Raw genomic sequence first — 21,474 nt, 5'->3', positions numbered from 1 at the left:
CAGGCACACTGACAGACACACAGACACACAGGCACACTCACAGACACAAAGGCACACTCACAGACACACACACACACACACAGGCACACTGACAGGCACACTCACAGACACACAGGCACACTCACAGACACACAGGCACACTGACAGACACACAGGCACACTGACAGACACACAGGCACACTGACAGACACACAGACACACAGGCACACTCACAGACACACAGGCACACTGACAGACACACAGGCACACTCACAGACACACAGGCACACTGACAGACACACTGGCACACTCACAGACACACTGGCACACTCACAGACACACAGGCACACTCACAGACACACAGGCACACTCACAGACACACAGGCACACTCACAGACACACAGGCACACTCACAGACACACACACACACACAGGCACACTGACAGGCACACTCACAGACACACAGGCACACTCACAGACACACAGGCACACTGACAGACACACAGACACACAGGCACACTGACAGACACACAGGCACACTGACAGACACACAGACACACTCACAGACACACAGGCACACTGACAGACACACAGGCACACTGACAGACACACAGGCACACTCACAGACACACAGGCACACTGACAGACACACAGGCACACTGACAGACACACAGGCACACTGACAGACACACAGGCACACTGACAGACACACAGGCACACTGACAGACACACAGGCACACTGACAGACACACAGGCACACTCACAGACACACAGGCACACTCACAGACACACACACACAGGCACACTCACAGACACACAGGCACACTGACAGACACACAGGCACACTCAGACACACAGGCACACTGACAGACACACAGGCACACTGACAGACACACAGGCACACTCACAGACACACAGGCACACTCACAGACACACAGGCACACTCACAGACACACAGGCACACTCACACACTCACAGACACTCAGTCTGTCACTCACACACTCACCGGGTCACACGTGGCAGCAGTGGGGTCTCCGCACGGCAGTGGGTCCCTCTCCAAGACATGGGACACACAGCGCAGCGTGGGCCTCAGCAGCAGCAGCAGCAGCAGCAGGTCCCCCCAGGTCCCCCCCCCCCCCCAGAAGCGGCCGACGCCGCAGCACGCTCCCCGGACACCCCCGGGCAGCATGCGAGGATCGGGGGCAGGTGATTAGGGGGAGATCATGGGCAGGAGGCGGACTGGCGCAGGAGGCGCGCACGGGGGAAGCTGGGTTGGCACTTCCCCCTCCGTCCCACGTGGGGAGCGGAGGGTGCGGGGGGGCTGGATCGCGCGCTTGTTTTGGGCTTCCCCCTCCGTCCCACGTGGGGAGCGGAGGGGGGAGGGTGTGGGGGCTGGATCGCGCGCGGCGCTTGTTTTGGGCTTCCCCCTCCGTCCCACTTGGGGAGCGGAGGGGGGGGGGGCTGGGTTGCGCGCGGGGCTTGGTTTGGGCTTCCCCCTCCGTCCCACGTGGGGAGGGGGGGGGGGAGGGATGCGGGGGATTCTGGGTTGCTGGGGGGAACAGGCAGCGCAAATGGCAGGACACTCTGCTTGCCCTGTGCACGCGCGCCGGGACCACAGGATTTGCCGCCATTTTTTTTAACTTTTTTTTTTTAACCCAATCAGGGAGGGGGATTATTTATTTATTTATTTAAAAAAAAAAAAAAAAAAAAAAAATTGGCACGAGCAGGGGGATTCATTGAGCTGCAGCACAGGTCGCCAGCTGCCTAAATCCACTCGCAACGGGCGACAGGTTATCATTGTTTGTCGAGCACTGTATATATATATATATATATATATAGCAAATGTAAATATACTTTATGCTCATTTGCATGTCTTAGGCAGGTCTGCAACCCCGCCTTTCACCATTATCACCCAGCACACAACACTTCCACTGCAGCAAGGGATTCTGGGAAATGACATGCAAATGAGCACACAGTGCCACTTTTTGCTTCAAAAACCATTTTATACATAGTTCCCTATAGGCTTAAGCTTGCTGCATGGTCACAGCTTTGAGCACATCCTTTCGCTTCAATGCATAGCCAGACCTGCCTAAGACATGCAAATGAGCATACAGTATATTTACATTTGCTATATGCTTTGCTGTGGAGGGTTTTTGCCACTTTTTTTACTCACCATAACTTAACTCAGTATATATATATCTATATATATATATATATATATATATATATATATATATATATATATATATATATATATATATAAAAAACAAAGATTGTGGCGCCAAAATGATATTCTATTGCTATGTGTTATAAACTGTAGTGCTAGTATATTATGAACAAAAAGTGTATAAGATTCCTAAATGTGTTTAAAAATCAAGATGTACATGTGCGATACAACTGTTAAATACTAAGCTAAATAAACAGATATACTTAATACAACACCATGGAATAATACATCAATGTGGGTGAAAAATAAAAAATATAAAAAGTGTGCAAAAAGTGCTAAAAAAGTGAAAAAATGAAAAAAATGTGATGAAAAATAAGTGTAAAGTTATAATATAAAATCCAACCAGTCTTTCAATAGTCAGTCCATAATAGGAGGTATAGGATATGTACACGGGATCTTCTGCTGCTCTCACAAGGGATATTATGCTATGGGGCGTGCGCTCTCTCTCTTTTTTTCTGTTTATATATATATATATATATATCTATATATATATATATATATATAAAACAAATAAAATAGCGCCAAGGTATTGGTGAATATAAACCCTAATAGTGACTAAAGATATCTAATAGTGAAACTATACAATGTATAAGTGCATATAAAAATGGGTTTTAAATGATGTGCAATAATGGAGTGATATATAAAAATACAACACAGTAAATTCCACAATAAAATAATATAAATATGTGCACAAATGTGAGAAAATGTGCATAAGAAAAAGAAAAAAAGTCCAACCAGTCCTTTTAAATCAGTCCATAAATAATAGACAATTGGTGCTGGTATGGGTGTCTCCGGCTGCTCTCAAAAAGGATGAACCACATCCAATGGAAATCTAAAGGAAAAAAAGAGGAGAGAGCGCACGCCTCATAGCATAAAATAGTACATTTAATGATAAAAAAGGAAGGGGAGGGGGGGGGGGGGGAGGAAATACACTCACAAGAGTAAAAACATATCATGCAATTTGTGAATAATTCACCACCATCCGGTTTCTCTGCATCAGGAGTCCACAGCTCGAAGCTCCCTCAGAGCTGTAGGGCTGCTACCAGAAACCGGAGATATCATCAAAGGTCAAATCCATCTGTATGAGTCCCAGAGATTGCCTCCAACACTTGAATGGCCGCAATATTAACTCGCGCTCAAGGCGGCCTCGTGCGCATGCGTGAAGTCGTAATGACGCAATGACATTCCCTGACGCGTTTCGTCACCAGACGGCGACTTTCTCAAAGGGCTGATAGTGGATGCTATACAGTCTGTGCATTTATAGCCAGTGGGTTGCCCAGCAACCCGTATCTTGTATGGGATAGGCTTAGCCACATACATTTTTATCCAATCATGGTTAGAATAACTCCCAAACTAAAATGAATAATAATAGCTGGCACAGATATACAGATATATAAGTGGCGAAACATAAGACACATAAATTGTTTATAGAATGGATATAACTATTGTGATAAGACCATAATGAATAAAAACATACGTTTATACAACCTAAATATTACAAATAAAAATTGTATAAATAATTAACCTACAGATGACAAATAAGTAAACTATAAAAATACTTGAGAGGATATATATAAAGACCTCAAATAGAATAGCAAGAGAAGCATATGAAATAATATACATAATACATATATTAATAAAAATTATTAAAAACACGTATATAAAGTATAAATGAAAACATTGTGAATATTGCTAATATATATGAAAGTCAATGACAATGAACAAATGATGTACCAAAAAATAAAAATAAGAATAAAGATAAATAAGACATGTTAAATGAAATAAAAATGAATAAATTAAACGATATTGGAACCCAAGGAACTATATATATGAAATGTGAATAATACTGAAATGATATAAACACAAAATGAAAAATCATCATATTGATAGACAGTAGGGTGAGAGAAAAACATGATACTAAGGCTTCAAATTAATTATATTAAATTACAAAATAATGAAGCAACCTGAAGGGGGAGAGAGAGAGAAGAGAAACAGAACCACTAACAAAGAATGCAAACTCAGGAATAGTGAATACAATATTCCAATTAGAATCATGTGTATTAGGGAAAAGATATAAAGTTCTATAGTGTATACACTGGCGACACACTTTATTCGAGCTCGGCTAGTCCCACGAATTCGGGTATACCCGGGTGTATTGAGGTTTGTGACTGTTTTCTGCCCGAGTGCATTGAGGTATTTTCCAGGCAGGGATTGAAGCATTTTATTCCCGCTGGCTGCAATACTGCACAGTATATATATATATATATATATATATATATATATATATATATATATATATATATATATATATATATATACTGCATTACAATTCATGAATTTATGCCATCTGGTAGACACGCGAAGCATTGCAGCCTATTAAATCCTAATCATTATCATTTAACAGATCAGCCGCCCGTCAGCCAGGCATGAACCCAGGCTGGGAAGGCAAATGCAACGGGGCTTGTCAGAGGTGAGGAGCGGCGCATTCCAGGTATCTGCCAGGTACATACTGGGTATTTGCTCGAATAAAGTGTGTCGGTGCAGTATATAAGAGCATGGTTACAAATCCAGATAACAGACACACATAACTACACATATACACATATATATATGTATATATATATATATATATGTGCACATCCAACACCAGGATGCACCAAGCATATAAAGTGAGTGAACGGACAAAATGGGGCAGGAGGGAAAGGGGGAGGGGGAGAGGGAAAAGGGAAGGAGAGGGGGGACAGATGGGGAATGGGAATAAGGAACCCTGCCTATGGTAGAGTGAGGAGAGTCCAAACGAGGAAGAAGGTCAGACCAGTGTACTAGCATCCAAACACTCATTGAGTCCACCAGGGGTGAGAGTGCCCAACTGGTGGATCCAAAATGTTTCCTGTCGACAAAGAATCTTAAATCGGTCGCCCCCTAGAGCACATGGAGAAATATGTTCAATGCAAATCACAGTCATAGTTTTTGGGTCCTGATTGTGTGCCATTTTAAAATGGCGGGAGATGCTATTGGTTTTGGTACCCTTTATAACACTTCTCTTGTGCTCCAGGAAGCGAGTACTAAGAGGGCGTGTGGTGCGGCCAACATACCGCTGGCCACAACCACACTGAATGCAGTAAACGACATAGGAACTCTGACAGTTAATAAAATTCCTGACTTGATAACTAATATCTCTAATAGGAGAACTGAACTGGGACTTAATCTCCAGATGCTTACAGGTGATGCACCGACCACGTCCGCACCTATGATTACCAGCTGGACCCCCAGTAGCGGGCGTAATGGATGCATCCTCCGACCTAAGTCTAGTTGGAGCTATAATACTCTTCATACAGTAGTTCTAGCCTTCCTGTAAACAATAGAAGCTCGATCTGGAAGAATGCTTTTCAAATGAGGATCGCACCTAAGGATACCCCAATGGTCACTGATGATTTTTTGAATAGATCTAAAAGACTGATTGAATGTGGTAATAAATCTCACAGTAGAGAAACCCGTATTTCCAGTGGCCACTGGGGCACTATAACTCAGACGCGACCCCTCCTTTGTAACTCTAGATTTATGAAACATAGCAGACCTATCCAGAGAATTAACCTTCCTGAAGGATTCTGAGACCAATTGGTCATTGTAGCCTTTGGTAAGAAACTTCCGGCTAAGCTGTTCCGACTGCTGAATAAAATCACTATCTCTGGTGCAGTTTCTCCGGATGCGGTGAAACTGCCCCAGAGAAATATTGTTCAACCATTGTTGATGATGGTTGCTGGACGCATGAACATAATTATTAACAGAAACTTCTTTGAAATGGGTGGACGTGACAATGTTAAAGTCCACATCTGAAGTGAGCACTAACTAACCCAAGGGGCCTCTAGGAATTTCTAGTGATGCCATTCAGGATTAAAAATGCACCGGCTACCTTTCAACGCCTGGTCAATCGCTTGCTGGAGGGTATGCAAGGGTTTGCAAGGGCATACCTGGACGACATTGCTGTCTTTAGTAATTCGTGGGACTCACAGTTAGTGCATGTAGCTGTGGTGCTAGCCAGGATTAGGGAAGCGGGACTCATGTTGAAACCCACCAAGTGCTTAGTAGGGATGACAGAGGTATTGTACCTAGGGCACAGAGTGGGTGGCGGGCATCTTAAGCCAGAACCAGCTAAGGTGGAAGCTATAGTGCAGTGGCCCGTTCCCAAAACCAAGAAGCAAGTCATGGCTTTCCTAGGCACCGCAGGCTACTACAGAAAGTTTGTCCCTCGGTATAGCGCCATTGCCAAACCCCTGACTGACTTGACCCAGAAGCGACAGTCTGTGCTGGTAGTCTGGTCTCCTGCCTGTGAGGTCTCGTTTCAGGCATTAAAGACTGCACTAGCCAGAGCTCCTATACTTGCTGCTCCAGACTATGCAAAAAAGTTCCTGGTGCAGACTGATGCCTCAGACTTTGGCATTGGTGCTGTACTCAGCCAAGTGGGGGAGGAGGGCGATGAGCACCCGGTAGTATATCTAAGCCGCAAAATGCTGCCCAGAGAGGTGGCCTATGCCACCATTGAGAAGGAGTATCTGGCCATAGTGTGGGCTCTAAAGAAGTTACAGCCTTATTTGTATGGCAGACATTTCACAGTAATAACTGACCACAATCCTTTGAGTTGGTTACAGAGGGTGTCGGGGGAAAATGCTAAACTTTTGCGCTGGAGTCTTGCCTTACAGGAGTGGAACTTCACCATCCAGCACAAGAAGGGAAGTGAGCATGGTAATGCTGATAGCCCTCAGGACTTACTAACTTCAAGAGCTGGCAGGTCAGCCCAGCCACCGGACGGGGTGGTCAGGGCAGCCCCTGCGTCTTGAGTGTGGCAGGTGTGATGGGGAGGAAAGGGTTAATACCTGATTTGCCATGTATTACTGTTGTTGCCCTGTCCCCGCCATTTTTATTCCCCATTTGCAGGCCATTCCCTGTCTGCGAGGGTAAAAGACAAGATGCATTGCTTGCCATACCCTCTAACCGACACATGATGGCAGATCTTAAATGTAAGGCAGGAGGTATTTTTTTGTAAGTCCAAGCAGGAATTACTTGGACATCCAGCTGTGATATGGGTGAATGAGCTTCGGTATTTTTATGATGGAGCCTCAAAGAGATCGATCTGATTAGCATCTTCCTGTCTAAAAGAGTGTCAGTTATGAAAAGACCCAGCAGACCCATAATGTATACAAAACTGACATACTGATGCACAGCAGATGTCAGGCTAGTGACCCCTCCGGGTCAAAAATCAGACTTAGTGGTGCCAAGAAATGGGTGTAGCTCAGGTATGCTAAGTGGCATGGGCGTCAACCTGACCCATGCGCCCTGCCCACCAGACAGCCCTTTTGACCCGTCTTATGAATTGTGGGTCACTTGGCTATTCGTGGAGTTTTTTTGTTCCCACGAGGGGATTGGATCCACATGTTAAAGATAGCTTTGGACAGTCTATAACTGTGGCTTCCCAGGTATTTCCCAGTGTGATTCTTGAATTTTAATCCATGATGTAAAGATGCAAGACTTTGTTCCAGTACAGCAGCAACCCGTCCAGGAGTGAAGGGGTTAACAAACACATAACCACAGGACTTTTAAAACCAAGGCTGCATTTCTTGCACTGGCAAGCAAAGGACAATTTCTTTTGTTCCAAGGACAATTTCTTTGATTTCCTTATCCCAGTGAGTGTTGTTTTAAGTGTATTATGCAGATGTCGTGTGTTTGTCTATTAAGGAAATAAATCACAATTTATTTTGCAACTTGTTCTGTTCAATCAAGTACCCAGAAATATAAATGTGTTGATAAAAGTTGGTGTCATCGTGACATTGCCAAACACTCCTTTTCTATGACAGTATAATTATTTTCCCTAGGAAGCAACTTCTGACTCCAATATCAAATTGGGTGTTCCTCTCCCTTTATATTTTGGAAGAGAACTGCCCCAAGACCTACTTCTGAAGCATCTGTATGTAGTAAAAAAATATCTTCAAAATCTGGGCTATGCAGTACTGGCTGGCTGCATAACATAGACTTTAATTTCTGTAAGGCCTCTGTACATGAGGGTGTCCAAACCACTCGGTTAGGAAAAACTTTTTTAGTGAGGTCAGTTAATGGGGCAGCAACTGTAGAAAACTGAGGTGTAAACTTCCTATAATAACCTGCCAAACCTAAAAAGGCTCTGACCTGTTTTTTTGTTAAGGGAATTGGAGAATTAACCAGGGCTTCAACCTTGTCTACCAAGGGTTTTATTACTCCATTTCCCAAGATATACCCGAGGTAGCGTGTCTCAGATTTCCCTATTGCACATTTTGCGGGATTTTCTGTGAGACCTGCCTTTCTTAGAGACCTTAGCACAGCTGCTACTTTGTTCAGATGCTCTTACCAGTCAACGCTGTGTATGACTACATCATCCAGATACGCAGATGCATACTCCCTATGGGGTTGTAAGACCTGGCCCATGAGCCTTCGTGACGGCTCAATTACTCCTAACTTGAGCATTTTTTCTATCTCCTCTAGTACTATTTTTCTCACTTTTTCTGGGATAGGGTAGGGTCTTTGTCTTACAACTTCATCCTTCTTAGTTTTAATATGATGGGTCAGCAGACGTGTTCTACCGGGTACTACAGAGAAAACATCACTAAAAGACACTAACAGCTTCGTTACTGTTTTAATTTGGGGAAGGGTTAACTGTTCTCCCAATTGCACGTCTTTCTTTCTCCTGCCATCCCCAGCCTCGGGACCGAAATCTAATTCCTCTGTTCTAGGAGAAATGAACAAATTCTCTCCATCTTTCCACAGTTTTAATAAGTTAACGTGATAAATTTGCCTCTCTTTTCTCTGCCCAGACTGAAATATTTCATAATCCACATCCCCTACCCTTCTTACAACCTCATGTGGACCCTGCCATTTAGCCAACAACTTACTTTCTGTACTGGGTGTGACGCGTAGCTCACCAACAATGAGACGCGACCGCGGGGCTGAGGTAGGGAATTATTGCAAGACACCTCTCACAACCACGAGGGCACGTCCAGAGTGTACAATGGTCTTGCAAGCCGGTTTCAAGGGACGCCAGTGACGCGCTGGGTACTGCCCCTGTGCTGCGCGTCACTGTGATCGAAGGGAGGACCGGCGGCGGGGAAGCGAGATCAGGTTCTGGTAGGAGGCTGCGGATTCGGCAGAGGTGGCAGTCTGTGGCACGCGTTCACTAGCAGCAGGCACCGGAGGTGCCGCACTGCCAGCGAGCAGCTGGGGTGCTGGGGGGAGAGCCGGGGACCGGGTGCCGGAGGGAGGGAGAGCCGGGGACCAGGTGCCGGAGGGAGGAGGAGCTGGGTGCCGAGGGGAGGGAGAGCCGGGGGCCGGGTGCCGGAGGGAGAGCCGGGGGAGGGCCGGGGTGCCGGGGGGAGGGAGAGCCAGTGTGCCGTGGGGAGGGCCAGAGTGCTGGGGGAGGGAAAGCCGGGGAGAGCGGGCGGCCAGGCGATCTCCCCTGCGACTACTTTTTTTTGACAAAGCCCCGCCACCCGGCATCCTCCTACCTTCATCCAATCCCCTGCGGCATTCTAAAGCCCCACCCCTGGCATCCTCCGGCCAATCCCCTGCGGCCAAGCATGTTGTACTAAGAAGCCCAACCCCTGGCATTAAGAAAATACTCACCGGCCGGGCTGCTGCATCCTCCTCACCGCCGCCGCCCCTGCGCAGCGCCGCCGACTTCCGCACCCCACCGCCGACACATCTAAAAAACGGGACCAGAGAGAAAACCCGGGACATTTCCTGGACGGACCGGCAACCAGGACAGCACTGAAAAAAAGGGGACTGTCCCGGCAAAACCAGGGCATCTGGTCACCCTATATATGGCCGCACTATAGTACAGGGCAGAGCGCAGGAGAGGAGCGGGGGGCAGAGAGGGGATATAGGGGGGACATTGGTGGGTAGCGCCCTGAAGGTGAGAAAAGGAGCTGTGTATGTGATGCAGAATTTGGGGGGAAATTAACCCCTTTTCTGAAAGGAAACATTTTTTTAACCCGTTAAATGAATCTGAGGCTTTAAACTACTAGAATTCCTATTGCAATGTCTCTTTTGATCCTGATTATTATAACTATTCTGTGCTATCAGCTCTGAGACAAAGTCCCATCTCCTTATTCACAAGGCTCAGCAAACGCTGCAAGGATCCCAGACTTTATTTATCCCTGAGAGAGAGTTACTGGGAATATGAATGAGAAACTGCTTATGGATGTGACTAATATATGTCATTAGAGAGAGAATCATTATACTGAGGGGTTATTTAGAAATGTTTCACTTTATATTATTATTTTATTTCATAATCACTGATTGCTTTTTTTTTTTTTTTTCAACTTAAATTTTTTATTTTGTTCAGTACATAATATACATACAGTAGATAATCTCTCAGCCGCGTACCGTGACAGTTTACTGCATGTGACAATTCTTCTGTGACTTGGTGGACGTCTTTGGACAAACTGGGAAGACCGACAGACATACTGGGGGGGGGGGAATCTCCGGTTAGGACCCGGAGAGGGGGGGGGGGGGGCGACAGACAAGGGGGATGGAAAAGGGGAGGCGAGAAAAGGGAAGGGGGGGGGAGTATGGGGGTTAGGGGGATCTCCTTCCGTGGGTCCGCTTCCGCCTCCCCCATACTGGGTCTCTGCGTCTGAGGACTTTCTGCGTACCCCGTAGGACGTCCGGTTCGTAACTGATTTGTCTCTCTCATTGTCTTGTGTGACCCTTCTTGGTCCTACAGGGTGATAGGGTGGGGGGGGGGGGCGTTTCTATCCTAGTGTGTTGTAGGATCCGTCAATAAGCACTCCCTCAAGGGAGAACGCATTTGTTCCTATTAAAGCCAAATTGAGGACCTCTCCACTCCCCGGATATCTTTCTGGGCTAACCATGGTGCCCATACCTTTTCAAAATTTTCGCCAGTGTCATTGACTAAGCTTGTTAGCATTTCCATCTGGCATACCGTCCAAATTCTATGTCTAATGTTTGAAATTGAAGGGATTATGTTTTGTTTCCATCGTGCTGCAGTCTCCCCCCTCATCGCCATAGCAAAGTGAGCTATCAGTTTGTTTTCGCCTTTAGTAAACCCGGTTGCTGGCCTGTTCAGGAGGAACAGCCATGGGTCTAATGGGACGGGTTTACCTGTAATTATGTTCAACCAGTCTTTAATTGAGTCCCAGACTGGGACGATTTTGGGGCAGGACCACAGCATGTGCAACAAGTCTGCCTGCTGTCCACATTGTCTTGGACACAATGGGGAGTAACTGGGCAGAAATTTGGCTAATTTAGCGGGAGTGTGGTACCAGCGCATCATTACCTTATATGCATTCTCCCTTAAGGTTGTACACATGGAGCTTTTAGAGGTTGCCGTCACTATCTTGGTCCAGTCATCTACCTCTAGCTCCTCACCTAGGTCTGTTTCCCATTGGGTCATATATCTGTTTTTTTCCTTCACTGTCGTGCTAGAACCGGTTACTTCCTTATACATCTGCGATGTAAGTCTCACCGTGGATGTCCCTGATCGACAGAGCTTTTCGAAGTTTGACATAGGGGACTTTGGCTGAACTTTTTGATAGAACGCCCTGATCTGGAGGTACCTAAAGATCTCGGCATTAGGAATATGGTGGTCGGATTTGACTAATTCGAAAATTTTTATGCCTTGTCTCCCCTCCAGATCCACCAAACGCTTTATATTGTTTTGTTTCCAGATAGAGAAGTTTGTGCTAGATTGGCCCGGAGCAAAGAGGGGGTTATTCCAAATTGGTGTCATACCCGATGCCCTGCTAGTCAGGCCACACTTAAGCCTGGCGCCTGCCCAGATAGATAGCGAGTTGGTCATTGAGGATAACGGCAGTTTGGTGCTATTGCGCACCTTTTTGGGGTACCAGATCAGATGCTCGAGTTCCAATGGGGAGCATGCCTCTCGTTCTACCGCGACCCATCTTTTAGAGTCGGGGTTAGTGTGCCATTGCACAATTTGACATAATTGAGCCGCTCGGTAGTATGATAACAAACAAGGTACCGCTAGTCCTCCCGCCCCTGTTTGTGTGCGCATTATCTTTTTGCTCACTCTCGCCTTTTTGCCTCCCCAGATAAACTTATCTATCTCAATTTGGAGGGAGAGAGTTTCCTTCAGATTTAACGGCACTGGGAGCGTTTGAAAAAGATACAAAAGGCGAGGGAGCAAATTCATTTTTACGCAGTGGATTTTGCCAATCCATGAGATCTTGTTTTTAGCCCACTTATGGAGATCCTCTCTCAGGGTCCGCATCAGTTGCGGGTAGTTGGCTTGGCCGATGGTTTTATATGTCCGCGTGATATTGACTCCCAGATATTTGATTTGTTGCTTCTGCCAGCGGAAATTGAAGTTAAGGGCAATTAATTTTTCTACGTGTTTGGGGAGATTTATGTTAATGGCCTCTGATTTGCTCTGGTTTATCTTGAACCCGGAGACCCTGTTGAACCGTCCCAATACCTCGAACAGGTTCGGCAGAGAGGTAAGGGGCCTGGATACTGTCAGGAATACGTCATCCGCATAGAGTGCCACCTTATGCGTCTGGTTTCCGATGGCAATACCTGAAATATCTTTGCTATCCCGGATCTGGGCCGCCAGCGGCTCCATACACAGTGCAAAGAGGAGGGGGGAGAGCGGGCATCCCTGTCGTGTACCGCTCTTAATTTGAAAGGGGTCTGAAGCGAATCCCTGGTGGGTCACCCTTGCCGACGGGGTCGAATATAGCGCGAATATAGCTTTTATTAATTTGTTGCCCATTCCGAACGCTCCAAGCGTGGCCTCCAGATATGGCCAGTCTATCCTATCAAACGCTTTTTCCGCATCCAGACTGAGCGCCATAACTGGTATATCATTGTGATTGGCTATTTCTATCAGATCAATAATTCGTCGGGTATTATCCGATGCTTGTCGACCCTGGATAAACCCGACTTGATCTGGGTGCACCAGTCTGGGTAGGATTAGACTCACTCTATTGGCCAGTAATTTGGAATAGATTTTGATGTCCGAATTAATGAGGGATATAGGCCTGTAGCTCTTACAGTCCTGCGGGTCTTTCCCTGTCTTGTATATTACTGAGATGGACGCCTGGAGCATTTGGCTCGGGAATGGGGATCCGTTCAACACTTGGTTAAACATACGAAGTAAGTAAGGGGCCAATTGTTTCCTAAACTTTTTGTAGTAAAGATTCGAGTACCCGTCTGGGCCCGGGGCTTTAGAGGGTTTCAGATTTTTCATAACCTCCGCTAATTCCTCCATTGTAAAATCTCTGCCCATCACCTCTCTGTCCACCCCGCTCAAGCAGGGTATATTTGAACTTGTTAGAAAATTCTCCAGGGCCACCTTGTTCGCTGGTGATCTGTTTACTTTATCCCCGTCATATAATTTTGCATAGAAATCTTTAAATTCCCGTACAATTTGCTTGGGGTTGGCAGTAATTTCCCCTGATTCGCGTCGTAACGCTTGGATACTATAATTGTGCGTTTTAGAGTTAATCATATTGGCTAATAAGGTATCTGGTTTGTTTGCTTTCTCGAAAAATCTTCTCTTTGACCAACTTAACGCTTTCTCAGCCTGGGAGGTGAGCAGAAGATTCAGCTTTGTCTGGGTGTCTTTAATTTGTCGCAGGGTCTCTGCGTCAGGTGACCGCCTATGTTGTTCCCAGTGCTGTTTTAGTTCTGCTTGCACCTTAATAATTTTTGCGTTGCGCTCCTTTTTCTTGCGGGCTCCCATACTAATCAAAACCCCCCTCAGTGTTGCTTTGTGTGCCTCCCAGAGGGTTATGTGTGAGTCAACGCTGTCCTTATTCTCACTGAAAAAGTATTTAATCTCCTCTTTGATTTTTCTCTCAAGGTCTGGGATCTTTAGGAGGGAGTCATTTAGTTTCCAATTTGCTCTTGGCCTTTCCAGCCCTATCTGCGCGCACCTTAGCTCGATCGGTGCATGGTCCGACCATGAAATATCATGGATCCCTGTATGGGTGACCACGGAGACCAGTCTGCTAGAGATAAAGAAGTAATCGATTCTACTGAATGAGTCGTGTGGGTGTGAGTAGAAAGTGTAGAGTTTTTCTAGCGGGTGGCTTTCTCTCCATGCATCTATTAGGTGAAGGTCTTTCAGACCTTGTGCTAGCGCGGAAGATCGGGGGTTGGTTCTGCACTTCTGGGGACCTGAGCGGTCTAGGGTTGTGTTCATAGCCACGTTGAAGTCCCCGCCTAGGATTAGGGCTCCTTCGCTAAACTTTTTTATAATGCCGAATGTCTTCGTAAAGAATTCTGCTTCATGGGTGTTGGGGGCATACAGCGTGGCTATTGTTATGGGGAGCATGTTGATGGACCCTATGAGCATCAGGAACCTCCCCTCTCGGTCTTTCTTTACCTTATCCACTACTAGGCCTACTTTATTGTGAACTAGGATTGCAACCCCCCTTTTTTTTTCTGGAGCGGAGGATAGGAATACTTGATTATATTGTTTATCAAAATATTTGGGCGCACTAGAGGTACTGAAGTGCGTTTCCTGGAGTAGGATGAAGTCCGCTCCCTTTTTTTTGTAGTCAGTGAGTGCTATCCTTCGTTTGCATGGGGAGTTTAGACCCTTAGTGTTATGAGATATAAAGGTTAGAGGCATGTTGTTGTGGGGAACTGACCTTGTTTTACTAGTGTTGCTCTTGGATGTATCGGGTCGCTACGGCGCCGCTTCTGTTCCCCTGCAGTACTCAGTTCTGTGCAGGGCTTCAGCGGGGGGCCACTCGTGGAGGAGACAGTGTGGGGGGGGGTGGACACAGTAGGTACTTGGGACACATAAGGGAGAAGAGAAAACATGTAAACAACATACATCAACTGGGGAGATTGATCAGCGGCATAGGACCGCCGTCTCTCCCTTGCCTGTGGGACTACGGGACTCTGGAACACGCCCTCTATCTTTTTCCTCCTGAAAAGGGCCGTGTTGCCCCGCCTCATCCCCAGGACTTCCTCGGGTTCTAGGGCAACTGCCCCATCCCAAGGGTAGACACGCATGACGACTGTAGGACCGCCGTCTCAGCCGGCGAACTAGTAACTTTGTTAGTCCAAACCTGACCTATAAACAACCTGCATACTTAAGAAATTGCATGTAACCTACAACTCTGACCTTCTATCAGTAACTTCCAACAACTTGATCCTCCTTCCTCTGTAGCCCCCCTCCGACTTGCCTCTTGCATTGCCTATTAGGCCCCAATCCTCTGCTGAGTCCCGTGGTTATTTGCCCGTTTTTTTTTTTTTTTTTTTTTTTTTTCCCCCTCTTTTTCTCTCTTCCCCCCTCCCCTCCAACATCCCCCGTCTTCCTGTCTGTTTTTGCCTCTTATTTCCACTTTACCCTCTCAGAGCTCTGTATTGGGGCTTCCACCTCCCACCCCCCCGATGGCCTATGGCTACCTTCATTGCTGTCCCTTGCCGCTCTCTATTGCTGTGTAAGCCCCTGCTGCAGCGGGTGTTCCCGTCTTTATCTCCCTCCCTCCCTCCCTAGCAGGATCCCATTCCTGTTATGGAGGTGACAGCATGAATAGGGTGTGTGCCGTGTGTCTAAGAGATGTCCTCAGGGGGCTCGCCCGCAGGGGTATCCGTAGGGGTGCCATCTGGGGACGTAGGGGTATCAGCGCGGTGATTAGAGGTATCAAAGAGCGAGAGGGGCGGGAGTGTCATTGAGGGAAACGCCAGTGGGGGCAACAGGGGTGTCCACGCAGGGATCAGGGGCGGCTGCGGGAGCGCCAGTGAGTGGGTTGTCCGCCCGTGGGGTGGCTTCCGATGCCCTCTATGCTGTCTTGTTTATCCCCCCTCCTAGGGCCCTGCCCCTCCCCGTCTGCGTGCGCTCTATAAGTGTGTCCCTTTTCTCTTTCGGCGCCGTGTAGTGCTTGGCCTCCTCCAGGGTCGCCTTCCGGGTCCCGCCTCTTCCGGTCCGACCTGACCTCCGCCATCTTGGGTGTGGCATTTCTCCTCCGTCCCTCTCGCGCGAGGTGCAATCTCCTCCCTGTTGACGTCATCCGTGGCCGCGCCTCCTCAGTTGGACACCGGAGCTGATTCAAGATGGATGCCAGTCTCTCTCCGCTGCCGTCGGGGGATCAGGTAGATGTTGCAGCCGGACCAAAGGGCCTTGTCTCTTCTGGGCTCTGGGGGGGGGATGCCATGGGGGGGTTTAGCTGTACAGGGGTCTCAGCGGGACTGCTGCGGGTACTGTTTTAGCGAGCCAAAAGCGGGGGGTAGGGAGGGGGGTCAGCAATAACTATGAGGGAACCCAGTCTCTTTAGTAGTCCAGTTACCGTGGACTGCGGGTATGATTGTTCTTGTTGGATCTTCCCGCCTCCCGCCATATTGGATCCGGCGCTGTTCTGTTTCCCGCCACCTCCTCTGTAATTTTGTCCTGTAAGCCCAGTTTAGTGAGGAAGGCTCCGCCATCTTCAGCTTTTTTTATTGTCGTAGATGCCCCGTTTCTGGACACAAGAAGCCCAAAGGGGAAAATCCAGCGGTATTTAACCCCTTCATCTCTGAGGATTTTAGTAATTGGGGTAAGTTGTTTTCTTTTTAATAGTGTGGTGGGGGAGATATCTTGGAAAACTTGAATTTTGTGCGATTCAAAAGATGGATTATTGCGGGTCAGCTGGGTAAATAGTTCTTTTATTTTAAAATAATGGAAGCGGGCGATGATATCCCGTGGGGGGTCTCCCGGCTGCGGTCTGGATCTCAGGGCTCTGTGACACCGGTCCAGATGCAACTCTTGGGCCGTCCTGTCCGGCATCAATTGGGTTAGCCACCGGCCCACAAAATCCTCCGGGTCAGGTTCTTCTTCGGAGACCCCTCTAATTCTCACGTTGTTCCGACGCTCTCGGTTTTCAGCATCTTCTTGTTTGTCTAGGAGGTCTTGGATAGAGTCCTTTACCTGGGCTAGTTGTTTGTCAGTTTTATGGAGGGACTTTACTGTGGTGTCCAGCTTCCTCTCCAGGGAGTCTGTTCTGTCTCCAATGCTGCTGATGTCCGCTCTCAGGGACGCCACTTCAGCCTGCAGGCATCTTTTAATATCAGTGCAGAACTCCTGCATATCGCGCCTCCGCATAATTCTGTTCCCGCTGTCTTCATCCCTCTCTGCCTCTGAGTCGGACCCGCTTGGCGGGGGGTCCTCATGGCTGCGGGCGCGTGGCTGATCTCCTTTGCTGTAATAATCAGTCATTACTGTGGAGGGGCGCTTCGATCTTGTCCCTTTAGACATCCTGGAGGTGTCCGGGTAAGTTGTGGTCAAATTTCGGCGAAATCCGTCAGGTTTGGATGTATTTATTAATTAAATTGTGTCGGCTAGAAACGGAGCTGAATGATCAAGCAGCCATTCAGTCCGTTGTCGCGCATGCGCATCGCTTTTTTTTTAAATAGTGTAATTATTATTATTAACTGCACAATGATTGGCTGCTGCGTGATATCTTCCTTCCTGACAAACGGCCTTCTGGGAGCTGTGGTCCTGTTCTTCCAATATTATAGCATTTAGAGATAGATGAACTACAAGTCCCAGAATACATTGCGTTATAGAAAGGGTAAGCCAATCAGTGCAGAAATTTGGTAACCGCGCCCCTCCCCCTCATGGCTGCAAGGTAATGATCTGATCTTCTCTGTCATCATTCACATTATATACACACACAGCTATTGTAATACACAGGTACACACTGTAACACTGACACACACAGCTATTGTAATACACAGGTACACTGTAACACAGACACACACAGCTATTGTAATACACAGACACACTGTAACACTGACACACACAGCTATTGTAATACACAGGCACACTGTAACACTGACATACACAGCTATTGTAATACACAGACACACACTGTAACACAGACACACACAGCTATTGTAATACACACACACACACACACACACTGTAACACTGACACACACAGCTATTGTAATACACAGTCACACTAACACTGACATACACAGCTATTGTAATACACAGACACACTGACACATACAGCTATTGTAATACACAGGCACACTGTAACACTGACACACACAGCTATTGTAATACACAGACACACTGTAACACTGACACACACAGCTATTGTAATACACAGATACACTGTAACACTGACACACACAGCTATTGTAATACACAGACACTAACACTGACACACACAGCTATTGTAATACACAGACACTAACACTGACATACAGCAGCTATTGTAATACACAGACACTGTACACTGACATACAGCAGCTACTGTAATACACACACACACACTGTAACACTGACATACAGCAGCTATTGTAATACACAGACACACTGTAACACTGACACACACAGCTATTGTAATACACAGAAACACTAACACTGACACAGCTATTGTAATACACAGAGACACACTGTAACACTGACACACACAGCTATTGTAATACACAGAAACACTAACACTGACACAGCTATTGTAATACACAGAGACACACTGTAACACTGACACACAGCAGCTATTGTAATTCATTGACCAGTGTTGTGTAACCTTTTTTTGATTAAGGAACCCTATAATTATGTTATGATATTCTGAGGCTCCCCAAACCTCTCTGATAGTGTGTCTGGGATCAGATGCATTGTAATTTCTTCAGTATTTGGTCCAATTTTCAAATGACCTGATACAAGATGAAACAATCCATTAAAAACCGAGTTAATGGTCAGAATGTGGAATACCATTGGGGTGGAAATTGAATAAAACATTTTCTATCTCCTGTTGGAGAAGAGCATTGAATGTAAATATATCCCACGGTACTCGCCAGATGTAATATTAATAATATCCTGTCAGTAATTGATAATAGTCTCAGTCCATTCGGATGTGAGAGATGCAGGGGACTAACCTGCAAGATATTCTCTTTACCCAAATGTAATCCCAAACATAAAGACACCAGTTCTATCGCTGTTCTCTGGATAAGTGAAATGGGAAATCCCTAAATTGAATAGAAACAGGGATCTCCTGGATGGTTCTCTCGTAGCAGCCGAGAGTCTCAATGATGGGAGTAGTTCCGTGATCTATGACCACTCCTTGCCTGCTCCAATAGGTTGAGGCCCACACACTTCTTCACGTATAGAGATTTCCTGATGGACGTGTGATGTTATATGTATATATACACACACACACACATACACACACACACACACACACACACTTCAGAATAAATGGGACCCTTTTATTTTTCCTCATATCTTGCAAAACAATCACAATCTCATGAAAATGTAATGTAAGCATTTATAGGTCGGTCATATTAGGTGATTACATTGAAGAATATAATAAATATTATTTAGCATTGGTGATGGCGTGATGACCTCATAGTTACAAAATGGTCTCTGTGAAGAAGATAAGCACGTTATAAAGTGCTGGAGACAGAGCAAGAATTATTGTGCAAAACGCTTCCATAAAATGGATCCAGATAAAGGACGGTCGCTAGGAGAACTGAAAAAGTAATACACAGCAACGTATCGTTTAGGGTCAATGCTGTCCCTCCCACTGCAGGGTGACAGGACACACAGCACCTCACATCTGTCCCTCCCACTGCAGGGTGACAGAAAGGACACACAGCACCTCACATCTGTCCCTCCCACTGCAGGGTGACACAGACAGGGTGGACACTAATTTTATTCATTTCATTTGATCCTTTTCTGTCACTGCAGGGTCACATATACATCCGTCTCTCTCCCCATGTGTAGGAAGATATTACTGTGAAGGACAATTACAATATATATCAGTAACTGCAGAAGTCACCACGCGGTGAAACACTTCCAAAGTGTTTCAAAGATACGTCCTTTCCTCTGTTGCTCGACTGCTAAAACTCTGACACAGACCCTCATTCTCTCCCGTCTCGATTACTGGAACCTTCTGCTGTCCGGCCTTACTGCCTCTCACCTGTCTCCCCTACAATCTATCCTTAACGCTGCTGCCAGAATCACTCTACTCTTTCCGAAATCTGTCTCACCGTCTCCTCTGCTGAAATCCCTCTCCTGGCTTCCTATCAAACCCCGCATCTCGCACTCAATTCTCCTCACGTTTAAAGCTTTACACTCTTCTGCCCCTCCTTACATCTCAGCCCTAATTTCTCGCTATGCACCGTCCTGACTCTTGCGTTCTTCTCAAGGATGTCTTCTATCTATCCCCTTTGTATCTAAAGCCCTCTCCCGCCTTAAACCTTTCTCACTGACTACCCCGTAAATCTGGAATGTGCTTCTCCTCAATACCCGACTAGCACCCTCTCTATCCACCTTTAAGACCAATCTTAAGACACACTTGCTTAAAGAAGCATGAGTAGCACCGTAGATATCACTAGACACATGATACGTAAAGCTTGGGCCCCTGCAGAAGCACTTACCAAAATGCCCTCCTATTGTCTCTGTACGTTCCTCCAACATACCAATTAGATTGTAAGCTCCTCGGAGCAGGGATTCCTCTTCCTAAATGTTACGTTTATGTCTGAAGCACTTATTCCCATCACCCGTTATCTGTATTTGTTATTTATATGATTGTCACGTGTATTACTATTGTGAAGCGCTATGTACATTAATGGCGCTATATAAATAAAGACATACAATACACAGGAACCATTCTTGGTGCATCTGAATAACTCACTGATGATGAACAAGGACAAGAAGCAGATGACTGAGAGGATCTTGGATCACACCCTGGAGATTATCTACCTGCTGACTGGAGAGGTGAGGGCTGCTGGAGAAAGTCATAATGACACAACTCTTATCTCCCTCACTACAACAGCGACCTGCAGAGCGTTAATATGGGAGATACATGAGAAGCAATATCCAGGGACACATGTAATTAGAGAAAGCAAGAACCCAAGGGCATGCAAGGTGTTTAGTCATATGGAGAGCCCAGGACTACATAAGGTCATGATTGGGCAGCAGGAGAGCACAGAGTCAGATAGGGTCAGAGAAGGATGTAGTTTGGCAGAGGGGATTGACCCAGTGATTGAATGTGCTTGGATCCAGGAAGAGACATGTTTGTGCAGAGGGTGATCCTGGGCCCACTACTGTGTGTGTGTGTGTGTGTTTGTGTGTGTGTGTAAAACAGGCACACTCCTAGTGTATTAAAGTATAAAAATAGTTTATAGGACTGAAACATATAAAAAAACGCACTCACAAACAGAGATGTATCAAAAGCATGTTTGAGTAATACTCAATAGCCAGAGAGCTGCATGGATCCACGCCAAACATTCAGTTGGTAGTAAGGTGCCTCCTC

At 46.4% G+C, this 21,474-nt stretch overlaps 1 protein-coding gene across 1 annotated transcript in view; it reads left to right on the top strand.

Annotated features, from left to right (window-relative positions):
- The window catches only part of LOC142464646 (uncharacterized), a 128,275-nt gene that overhangs the window by 64,266 nt on the left and 42,535 nt on the right, over positions 1-21,474 (top strand). The window contains 5 exon segments of the mRNA XM_075568011.1: positions 5,262-5,430; positions 5,904-6,017; positions 16,624-16,761; positions 17,771-17,832; positions 20,823-20,936. Coding sequence (XP_075424126.1) covers positions 5,262-5,430; positions 5,904-6,017; positions 16,624-16,761; positions 17,771-17,832; positions 20,823-20,936 — 597 coding nt within the window.

This window comes from Ascaphus truei, chromosome 13 (genome assembly GCF_040206685.1).
Source record: "Ascaphus truei isolate aAscTru1 chromosome 13, aAscTru1.hap1, whole genome shotgun sequence".
NCBI classification, from domain to species: Eukaryota; Metazoa; Chordata; class Amphibia; order Anura; family Ascaphidae; genus Ascaphus; species Ascaphus truei.
The sequence above is the reverse complement of the archived record's forward strand: the minus strand, read 5'-3'. Positions and strand labels throughout refer to the sequence as shown.